Here is a 12,443-nt window from a genome sequence, read left to right as displayed (position 1 = left end):
CTAGTCCTGGTGAACTCCAAGAATTAAGGATGATAAACAGGTAAATTAATTGTGTCTTTACCGCTTATGTAAGCTCTTGCGCTGGAGCTGAGGGCTGCAGCGCGATGGATGCTGCAGTAGCTCCCCCTGCTGATAACACGTGGGACACGACCGCTTCATAATTCACGTACTAGCAAGCAAAAGCCACCTGCAGCCAGGAAAATGGATTAAAAATTGCTATTTTACTACTTAAATTACCAGACCCATCTAAGACCAAATTATAACCTTTTGCCATCCTAGCTGGTTTCATGTAAAACGAGACATCCCGGGCCTCACTTTTAAGGGTGGAAGAGGGGAAATAAGTGTGTGAATTCAAGACCTTTTTACCACTACATTATTCTCCCAAGGCTGCCCACCCTTTGTGACCATTCACTTTTTCTTAACTGATGAAGTAAAACAAATTAAGCATTAAGCCCAACCAAATACCAATTCCTGTTAAGAAAATAAGATTTATAATCTTTATTGTTTACTTACATATAATAAATATAATACAGAACAAAACCATCACACCCATTGATTGTATTACACAGGCTGTTCATCAGAATACATTACATTTTCTTTTCATCAGCCCTTTTATAGGGTTTTGGTATTGGATATTAAGAATCAATTTATAAACCTATCAACACAAGAACAATCTTCCAATTTTCACCTTTATGCATTTCAAATATCCATATATATACTGATTTTGTTAAAAATATATAGGTACTGTTCAATATTTGCAATATAGGCCTTTAATTTCCATTCATTAGATCTCTTTTAATATAGACCATTTCAAAATAATAGCTTAAATCTGATTTTAATTAAAAATACTTTATTCTGTATTTCTCATTTAAGTGACACACCCCACCCAGAAAACAAACAGACAGGACAAAGACGCTCCAGGCAAAAGCCAATGTTTGCTTTTAAAAAACAAAGGGTAAAAGTTCTGGTCCTTGCTTCACCTTTACAATCCTGCAATAATGGAGCCAACAATTTGGTACAAAGAGGGAAGGAAGAAACCAGAAGCCAGAGTTTCTGAGGAGACATGCGTCTTCATTTCAGATTTACTACTGCCATCCTGCGGTTTTCTTGGCTTAAAATCACTGCATCAAGCCATAATTATATGTTTTTTTCTGCAAGAACATATTTACCATTAAATGCAATTAGATAAAAATGCTACATTTCTTTTTTATCAAAAATAGATCAAGGTTTAACACACTTTAAATTTGGGTATTTAAGTGCAAATTCAATACACATCAGCAATTCATGTTCTGGTCTCACTAAAGAAAATGGTTAAAAGATTATGCATAAAGATGTTTCATAGAGGATATATACCTGGAACTAGTGTGCTCTCAGAACATCTGAATTATCAGTAAATCATACGGACTTCACGCAAACACAAGTTTTCTTCAGTTTAAGAAGCCTCCGCTTGAAAAGTGTTATTCAGAAGTCACTGAAACTTAGTACAAAATGTAATGTCAAAAAGACCATACAAACTACTATTGGTTTTGTGCATCTTTTAACACACCCAAGCTTTAGACATTTCACAAATCAATCTGTATAAGCAACTAAGAAAAAGGTTCATCAGCTATTTTGTTTTACTAATACCCACTCCAAAAAGAACTTACACAGATTTTAAATCGTTACAAGGACCCTTCAGATGTACAATCCTGAAGTTGTATCGCATACTCAATACATTTCTCTAATTCCATTCAGGGAATGTCAACTTGAGCAACTGGCTAAGCTTTCACTATAGCTTTGTGTAAACAGCCCCTCATTATTTTCAATTAATAGAGCATCCATTTGTAACTGGACTGTATGTGGGACTCTTAACACTTAAAAAACCCCCAAAAACCCAAAACCAAAACATCACAAAAACTAAAACCCCCAAAATACAGAGAAGAAACTCCTTAGTATGTACACTCTCCAAACATAATTTTTCCCATTTTTTTAAAACAATCACAGGCCTTAATTTCAGCATTCATCTTCAACGTGAAATGATTAATTAAAACACTTATTTTCTGTATTAAATCAAGATCAACTAGAAATTTATCCAATACACCATTGCCTAAGCACCTCTTAGACGTAGTTGGGCTACATAAGAAATTACCCCTATGATTTTACAGCTAATCCCCCATACAATGCCCAATAAGATTATTTTCAATTAAGATTAAAAATTATTTCTCAAGTTCTAAAGTTGGTTTTTTTTATTTCTTCAATAGGAAAGGGATACTGTTTGACTGGAAAGCCCCTGCTGTTCCCCTAGCTGGAGAAAAAAGGAGAGGCTAAAAATATTTTAGAAATTACTCATCCTGGTAGAGGAACTTGTTTAATTGGCATGCAAAAGGCCAGATTTAGGTAGGAGTATCACCTGTAACACAGACAAGGAAGAAAAGACTTGTGGGCTGGCAACAGCAGTAATATATTGAAGGATATCTCTAATGAAAGCAGAGTAATTTGCATATTATAAAATTAGTTCTATTCTAAATGGCTAATCCCTCTCAGCTTGATAAGTGTGGTTTTCTGTTTGGTTTTGTTTGGGTTTTTTTAAACTATGGGAAAACTTCACAGATGTATGTGAACAGCTATAGAAAAATCCCTGAACTATTGTTTCTGAGGCCACTCCAGTATCCAGTCATATTTCTTCTGTGAAACTTCTACAAGATTTGTGCACTTTCCCTAACAAAACAGTCAAAAGCTCATTAAAAAAAGAATGTTGGATACAACTTTAGATGCAGTTGAAGAACTCTGCACTTGCAGAACTAAAACAGCAGCCTTCTACAAAAATGCTCGGAGGAAAGCCTTTTATACTTTTTAAAAGAAAGAAGTGAAAACCAGATGAAATCCTGGATCCGTTCCACATCATGGTAGGCATTCCAGAAATAGTCTGGTTACCTTCTAATACCAAGATGTAATACTTTACCTCAGAGGAGAGAACACAGATAACTAAGCAGAGTCACATTTATATGTTAGATTTATGTTTTATATTAGATTTCTAACAATACAGAGAATTAGGGTAGTCAAAACACAATCACAGCAGCCTTTCCTAGAGAGGAAACGCCCTGTTGCATTCTTTGCAAAGTGAATGGAAATGGAAATGGAAATGTCAAATCAGAAATCATTAAGAGGAAGCTGATCTTCAAGGCTGATGGCTATGATCACATATTCTCACTATTGAGAAAGAATTCTCCCCAAGTATACAACTAAGTGGAGTGGTTAACATTTCTCATACTGCTGATTTTAAAGAAAAGTCAAGTAGCAAGACAAATTCACCTTCTAAATAATAAAGCTGCATGCTGGCTATAGGAAAGTATTTTTTGCGACCCGTTACAGTAGTACCTTTACCACTTTTACCAGCACTAAAATCCCTCAAATTTTTATTACTGAAGTCTTAAAGCAAACCACTCCAAATATATGCTGCAGACAGAAATACTGCAAAGACATAAACATCAACCTGACTGCGGAGTTTCTTTTCCATAAAGTTTTACTTCATTAATGCTGTCTATGACTCTCATGGGCTTTGGATCAAATCCCAGTCTAGCCAAAGCAACTTTACTGGAAAAACAAACAAAAATCCCCAAGGTGAACAGACTTTTTAGAAATTTAATGATATAAATTAATATAGTTAAGTTAGAAGATTTATACTAGTACTCTACCCCAGAATCAGATTACGTATTACTACAGCATTGCCTAACCCTGAAAGTTAATGTCACTGTCACGCCATAAGTGCGCCCTCCAAATCAGCAGTGTAACTATTAATTTATATGGCGCATGATACAATAAAGTAGAAAACCATACAAAAATAGTAGCATCAGCTTAGAATGGATGCTTGTCCAAAAAGTAACAAAGCGTTGGGCAGAGTGTATTTTATTGACACCTTTAAATGCTCTTAACATTCTCAACATGATTTACCTAATAAGCCTAAGGAGGTTCAACATGAAATTACATGATATGAAATGTCTGAACAAAACCTGAAAATGTTTGTAATGATTTTAAAAGCTGGAATTAGTTATCAGCTCTCACAATGCATGGTATCATCCGTATTTCCCTGAGAAATCATGCCCTGCAATAACCATGTAAAACAAAATACAGCATTAATGCAATCCTGGATTAGATAGAAAAAAAGAAAACAAAAACTCCAACAAAACCACATGCATAACAATTGTTTTTGAGCCAACACTTACATGCTACTGCAGTTACAACTTCAATTGCAGACACTATATATGACAGCCATAGCAGAAATGGTAATTGATTGAAAACTTAGGCCAAATAAAACTGGTTAAAAGTACCATGCTACAGTTAGCCATATAACTCAACACTGTGATAATTAACATTAGTTCCCGTTTCTTGATTTTTGAGTATGCTACTTCTGAACTTCATTTACAAACATACAAACACACTGCCTTACTGAGGCCTATTTTCATGTGTAATTTGAAAGTGTGTCCATAAACGCACCCTGTGTCTAAAATTTAACTGGATTTCCCCCTCCTCTGATAGCTTAGCTCAGTAACTTAATTCCCCTAAGTAGGGAAATCTCCCTTTTAGTAGGGAATAGGAATGATAACATTCAACACAAAGAGAGATGGAACCAAGAATTACAAAAGAACCGTTTTACCATCTTATTTAAAGCAATCATAGTTGTGAATAGCAGTACCTAGGCACAATGAGTATTGTGGAAGAGCATGAGGATTACAACAGCTCACACCAAGAAAAGTAATTTGCAGGCTCTCTTATTTTTGCTAGTACGTTACAAGGAGGTATGCAACGCATATACCCGCATACCCCGTCAAGTATCACATGCAGCACCATGGTTTGTCATTCGAAGAATACCCCTGCTTAACACCATATTTCTGCAAAATACTTAAAATACTTTAGCATTTGCCACACCACAGTGAAATAACCAGGCAGTGCCTTAGTCTCCCCACTTCTGAATTCCAGGGTGCAGTCCACTCAAGTCCAACTCCACGACAAGCCAGACCAGTCACATATTACAGCCCCCACCATCTTACATAGATTTCCACAGGCAAAAAGCCAACAAGCAAGAGACAGTGCACACTAGGCAACAGAAACATCGGGCCCTCATTGTCTTCAGTCATATTTATGTGCCCCATACTTTGAAAGTAACGTTGAGTACTGATGTCAGTCCTTTCCTGAATTAGTATCACATCTACAGCAGCCCCTCTTAGCGAACACATTTTCAACATGACTGAAACCGAACACAAAGCCACCAGAAAAACTGAACTCCTTTTCTCCCCTTGTTCTGGAATGTAGTACACAGTACATCAAACTGTGCAAGACTCACCAAGGCCCTAGAAGCAAAGGCATGCTATGTGGCATTTGGCAAATTAACATCATTTCTTCCATATACAAAAACCCAAACAGCTCCAAAACCTCAATCACACACACAGAAGAAATTGTTGGTTGTCTCATTGGATTATAGGAATTAGTTCAACTGTGACAGAGCAACACATGTAGTATTCATTTGCCATTTTGCAGGCATGGGAAATCACTGTTACTTAAACATCTAATGACATTCAAAGAAATGCTTGAGATAAAAATTCATTATTTTTTTTAAAGTGTATGTGCTTCCTACAAGAAATAAGTCAGAATAAAGACATTCCCAAATTGAAACAGTAAGAGCAATTTATGCTAGCACACAGAGGTAAAGCATTTATGAGAGAGCTCCTTCACATTCCAGTTGTGTCATGAGGAAGAAAAACCCAGCATGTCTCCATTACGTCAGAGGTACCTGAGAATCAAAGCTAAATCTCTTGTGCATTTACCAAGCACCCATTAGAGCTAAGCAATTTACATTTCAAATTAGATGTTATATTTATAAAATATTATTGTACTAAAAATCACAAGATTTTATAGAAAACAAACTCATCACTCTATTAAATGCAGGAACAATGTTACATGGTATAGCTTCCGTAATTAAAACACATTTCTTGTAACTACAGGGCACCACTGTTTAAAAATCTTTTCAGGAAGGACAGTTTGCTGTTTCTTACTCTTTAAAGAACTATAACGTAATGCAGAAAGACTGCTCAAGCTACCTAGTATCATCAGATTAAAGTATTTAATATCTTTTAAAAGAAAAATAACATATTTTTGTTAAAGACAAAAACAGTGGGAAGACCCTAACTTTGAGTAACATCTTCAGCACTCCTGAGGTCAGAGACAGAACAATATTCTGTTAGTACTTATCTTGTTAACCTCTCAAACTGATGAGTAATGCAGGTTATCAGTAGCCACATACATGGGAGACTACGATCATCTTTCACTTCAAGCTGTGAACATAAGGACAAAAATGAATAGCAATTGCCCATTATTCATTACAGCTCCAATTCTATTAGTATGACCAAATTCAAAAGACAGTATTATTTTGCTAAAAATACTGTAATTGCCCATCCAAAAGCAAACTCAGTTTTCCCAAGCTTAGACTGCTGATGCCACAAGTCCCAACTGATTCAAATGTGTAGTTAATCTCTGGTACTATATATTCAGTATGATGTCATTGAAACACATCATTCATTGAAAACAGATTTTTCAATCTGTCAAACTGTATTAGCTAATCAATTAGCTTTTTATTGTGAGTAGGTCTTTACTTCTTGGAAAAAAGTTGAAGCTAAGATCCTCTAATTTGTTGTAATTTAGAAGGAGAAACAATCCTTTAAAAAAAAAAAAAAGTAAAAACAAAAAAAAAAAACCCACAGCAACTAAGAAAATTTCATTCACCAAAAATCCTTGAAAATTCTACCAAAGTCAAACGTAAAGTTAGTTCTACACCCTGCATCTTCAACCCCTCTGCTTGAGGGGTTTGGGAACCGAAATGTGAAGTTTCTCAAAATGCCTACATAAGCATAGTAATTGTTTGGTTTGGGCTTGTGTTTTTGTAGTGTTGTGCAGTTTTTTTAATTCCTATTTCAGGTATCCAAAGAAGGGACTTACTATCTCATCTTAAAGAGATGCCTCGGATCACTGAAACTTGTAGTGTAGTCCAATATTAAAAACTGGAAGGAAAATTCTGCAAAATTTTGCAAAAAAAGGTGCAATATTTGACCAGAATAGCCCCCAGATTAATTTTTTTCTTCCTTCTCCACTTAGAGATTTTTACATTCAATTCTAGCTGCTGGCTAATCAATTCTTCTGAATGTATAGCTCAGCATGTTGCTTTCCAGCATTCCCTCTCATCTAGTCGTATCACCAAACACCAAAATTTCTTTTGGAAGGATCATTACTTATGTCAAAACATCAAAAGGCATCTGTAGTATGTCATCCTTCTGTATTTGTGTGGAAGGACAGTAGAAGTACCTTACATTATTAATAATCTTGTTATGTGGAAGAGAATACTGTTAGCTGAAAATCCATCCCACATTCATTGTAAAAAAAAAAAAAAAATCCATCAAAACCCAAAATTAACTTTAATGTAAGTGTCTTACAAGCCAGAAGTTGGAAAATGGCACTGACTATGGGTTACAGAATCAGTCTGTTTAAAATGAATACTGATTTTGAGAATGTACACCCAAATGTACTGTAATTAGCAATATTTTATCATTCACTAAAATTTTAAACATCCCAGATTGTTAGGTAACAAAAGATTTTTAAACAATGGCACCCATTGCTATTACAAGGCTTCTCAAAATGGTATAAGACAATATGTATGTGGTGTTCCAGGACCATACAAAGATCCTGCCTCAATAATTACAAGTATGTACTTAATAAATTATTTTTCTATTTTCTTCTATTAATATGCAAATAGTTTATACAACATAAAAAAGTTAATTTGTACCTACTACAGGTAACATACCTATTTAAGTTTTCATCTGAAAGCCTGTGAGACTTGACGACCTGCAAACTTATTTACATAACTCATTTGAAAGTATTTTTTAAAAATAATATTGTCCAGCATTTAACAAAATCGTGAGTTACAAAAAGAAAGAAATCACTTAACAGCATTTGTTTTCTTGATTTTGTCAAGTAACTTCACCAGCTCAGTGTTATAAGGCAGGGTGGTTGCTCAGATGGACTAAGACTCCCTATGGTGATAGGCATGTAGCAAATTTGTTCATTTATAAAACCAGATGAAATCAAGAAAGAGGAAAAGTTTAGAGTTTCAAAAGAACTGAAACTTCTTATTTTTACTACAAATTCAGAATAGGCACATGATTCCTTAGGGACTTTTCCACAAGATTGTCTCTTCGCTGGGCATCATTCCATTGTTAAACTAAGAAGAAGAAAAAAAAATAAATTATCAGGGCTACATAATTAAGGATTACAAAAAAGAAATCAACACATGTATTTGTTCCCATCTTACCAATAAAGGAAATAACATGTGTGTCTTAAGCTTAAGACATCACAATTATTGTTTTGGTTATAATATTTTAAATTTCATTTAGATTTAAGCAACACTAGAAAATAAAAATATACTTCTCATCATGTAAATCTGCACGTGTTATTTGAAAACTAAAGCCCTGAAGCATAGGACTAAGAGTCCTCAACTATGTCTGTCCTCATGCTCCAAGACGGTATCAACAAAACATGTAATGCTCCTGTTGAGATATTTGCATAACCTCTTAGAGAAGGATATTTTGCAAACTCCCTACTTATTCTAGTCTCATTTCCCTATACTTATCATGAGAAATATTTTCCCTAATATTTAACACAATTTAACAACCTAATTCCTGTCAACCACAAACACAAGGACTCCTTTCCATTTTCTAGACCCACAATGATAAAGTCTGGTGATGTCCTCTAAAACTCCTTAAGCAGCCAATGTTCTTCATGAACTGCAACAGCCCAAATGAGACCTCAACAGCATTAAAAAGAGTGCAATAATTACTTCAGATCCCTTCCACCCACATCATCCACATGAAGAAGTTGTATGCCTCTTCGGGTTTATCAACTCATGTCCAGTTTCTGATGAATGTTGTTAGTGCTATTAAGTAAAAAACTACTTCACATTTCAAAACCATTGACCAAGAACTGTATCAAGGTGAGAATAATGCTTGGACACAAGTAACAGTCATTTTGAAGATACCCTTCAAAACTCCATCCATCAACACAGAACAAGATTAACTGCGTGCTCTGTAGAAATGTGTGCTTATGTAACACAACTGCCATCATGAAAACCAATTCTCTCCTTTCTCTGCAGTTTGAAGCTTATTAAGCATACCTTCTGTCTATGAACAGCAACTGTCTCCATCTTGTGAAACACTATGCATAGGAATGAGACTTTCACACTGCTCACTTTCTTCCGGCATTCTTAAAAGAAACAAAATTTATTTATTTAAATTTATACAGAAATATTAAAATGGTTGTTATGAAGCCAACATAAGTACTGAGTATGCTAGGTTTTTTGCAGCCATTAGAAGCACACAAAGACCCCTTAAATTCATAAAGTATACTCGAGTTTCCACAATTTTCACTGCATGCTCTGGGTACAGCAACTATCGTAGAAGCATTAAGGGGAAGAAAAAAAACCTGGCAGCCACTAGTTAAAACGTAAACAGAATTCACATCTTTCCATTTTCTGAGCATTAAGTAGGTTAATAAATGGATTAGCAACTACTACTATTAAGAAATTAGCACACTTGTATATAAAATTAGATGAAAATAAATACAGTATGAGCATTGTGACTTATAAAAGTGTATAGGTATCGAAAAGGCTAAAGAAGCAACAGGGTTATACTTTGTGACCACCCTACCTCTGAATTCGATGTTTTCTACAAATAAAGGCAAAAACTCTTCTGATTCCCACCATCACTGGATCCCAGTTGTTATAGTGACATAAAAGAGTTGCAATGAAAAAAGAAAAAAATACAGGTACTGCCCCTGCAAAAAATAGCCAAGAAAACTGCACCTGGAATTAAAACACAAACATCATTCATTCAATGGTTAAAAAAAAAATTTGGCATACTGTATATTTGGAAAAATCATTATTGTACGTTTGAGATGCCATTTCAGTTCTTTTAAATCAGGTGAAATATTACAAATATTTTTCTAAGTTATTTGGCACAATTTTTGTAGCCACTGCTAATCCTAATAAGTGAATAACCCTTCTTCACTCATCTGTTCTTTACAATGGAACATACTGTTTGCACTGTGATGTGGATGAAGACTGCTATTTCCAAGTAGTCTCACTTGTAGGATTTAGCTGTCCACTTGTAGGTTTTAGCTGTCTGACTGGTACCAATGAGAAAGTCCCCTAGACACTTAAAAAATTCTAAATAAGAGATCTCACCTGAAAGGTATGTGCACCTGTTTATTCACTATGTATACCACCACTGAACGGTAATTGCTGAAATCAACGCACATACACTATGCCACTGGAAATTTACAACAATTCTCTTTATTTAAAAAAAATGGCAGGGTGCGTTATTTGCCTAATTTATACTAAGTTCTACTTGTATACTACTACTTGCATCTATCTACTGCTACACTCAGAAGTGAACATCTGAGACTGGTGTAAAATTCTAGAAGGTTAGAGGGAAGTAAGGCACTGGGCCAGGCTGCCCAGAGCAGCTGTGGGTGCCCCATCCCTGGAAGGTTCAAGGCCAGGCTGGATGGGGCTTGGAGCAACCTGGGCTGGTGCAAAGTGTCCCTGCCCATGGCAAGGGGGGTTGGCAACAGATGTTCTCTAAGGTCCCTTCCAACCCAAACTCTTCCATGATTCTATGATTCTAGATGACGGTGGAGCCCAAAGCCCACCTGACGAAAAGCCCACCTGGCAAACAGCGCGGGCCCGGCAGCACAGCTCCACCTCACGGAGAAAATTTCCAAAGCTGAAGACTCTGGAAAAGCCAGGGACATTTTCGATACCTACCACTCACGTTCACTTTCAAAAATCTAATAACGGCAATTGCTAGAGCCTTATGTTATCCTTACTGATTTCTAATGGAAATTCATAAACACCCAAGTTACCAAAAGGAATATTTAAACAGTTGTTAAAAGTTTGGTTCTAATTTTTTAAGGTTCAGATTTATGTCATGTTACAGAATAATAAAAGACTCAGAAAGTTAGTAATTATACATATTGTATAATTACCATTCCATTTGACAGTCATATGAAGACTGCATATATTCATACTTCAATCTTTACATTATGAGCCATGCCAGTGCCATTCTTATGTAGGTTCCTTTTCAGAAAACTGAAATGTGGTGTAAAAAGACAAGGCTGGCCAGAAGCACAGACTGGAAAACCTGAAGTCTGCAGCTTAGATTTCCATCAGCCTAACTTGGACACCTGAGACTTCGGTGAGCACAGGGCTTGGCTTAGGATATTTTGATGTTTGTATGACAGACACATACTTGCACAAATACACTTGTACACCCTCAAAAGTCTACATGAATTTGCCTTTAATTAGGGTCACTCATTTGTGCTTCTAATACTAGCAATTTCTTGATCTTTTCTTTCTGTTTTTTCGAGTTAAGAGACAAAGGATTTACCTCCAACAGCAAGAGAAGATACAGTAGGAAATTTACTCTGTTGTCAAAGACAAGTCTTAATGCCCCCCCAATGACCTCATGCTGAACAGTTCAGTATCAGGAAATGATAAGAGTTTACACACCCTCAAACATACAAGAAGCATCCACAAGCTAAAAGCACCAGGTAAGAAAATAGAAACTTGGCCAGGAAGTACGTAACAGCCAGGGGAAGAAGGAAGAACAACAGTAACATAGGATACATATATGAATCAGAAAAGGAACAAAAAAACCCCCCAAAAAGATAATTAACCCCAACCCCTCCCCCAGTAAGAGGCATCACCTGCTGACCAGCTACCTAAAGCCAGTCAGGCCCTGTATTTGGAAGACAAAGCAGCCTTTTCAGTCAGTCAGTGAAAAACAATAAGGAACAGAAGGTATCACAAACTCCAGAAAGAACCAAGTGGTGGCAAATGAAAAGGACAGTGGGTGAAAAGGAAGAGCTATGAAGATTCAGATCATGAAAGATGTTGCCAGAACATAAACTGAGACAATACACAGGAAGGTGAAGATGTAAGACAAGAAATAGGCAAAGGGCAAATATGAGGTGTACAGGGCTTTTTTGTTTGTTTATAAATACCAAATACATACAAATAGGTTAAATTCTAACAGTGATAAAACTATAAAAATGAGTTAAAAATGTAACTCGCCCTTGTGTTACCAACACCAACAGAAAGTCATCCAACAGAGCCTTAAAGATGTTTCTGCTGTTTCAGATGTGTTGATATTGCATGAGTACATGAAGAATTAATTAGTTTTAAAAGATCTGAGCTCTGTGTTTACTCATATTGAATAGCCTAGAGCTTAAGTTGTTCACTGAGAATTAAAAAAGCATATTCCATTTTTCACTGTATTCCAGAAAAAAGTTTAGATGAACCACTTCAGAAGGCAACCTAAGTTTTTCATATATTGATACATGTAACTATACATAAACACAAACAC

General features: G+C 35.7%; 1 protein-coding gene across 7 annotated transcripts in view; it reads right to left on the bottom strand.

Moving 5' to 3' along the window:
- Positions 1 to 483: 483 nt before the first annotated feature.
- The window catches only part of SLC35F5 (solute carrier family 35 member F5), a 39,377-nt gene continuing 27,417 nt past the window's right edge, over positions 484 to 12,443 (bottom strand). For all 7 annotated transcript variants that reach the window (XM_056349033.1, XM_056349030.1, XM_056349031.1 and 4 more), the window contains 3 exons: positions 9,726 to 9,880; positions 9,194 to 9,282; positions 484 to 8,245 (listed from right to left, as the gene is read on the bottom strand). In XM_056349033.1, the coding sequence (XP_056205008.1) occupies positions 9,201 to 9,282; positions 9,726 to 9,880 (237 nt within the window). In that variant the 3' untranslated portion in view covers positions 484 to 8,245; positions 9,194 to 9,200. The remainder of the gene's footprint in view (positions 8,246 to 9,193; positions 9,283 to 9,725; positions 9,881 to 12,443) is intronic.

This window comes from Falco biarmicus, chromosome 8 (assembly GCF_023638135.1).
Source record: "Falco biarmicus isolate bFalBia1 chromosome 8, bFalBia1.pri, whole genome shotgun sequence".
NCBI lineage: Eukaryota > Metazoa > Chordata > Aves > Falconiformes > Falconidae > Falco > Falco biarmicus.
Note: the sequence above shows the minus strand (reverse complement) of the source record. Positions and strands in the feature narration are given on the sequence as shown.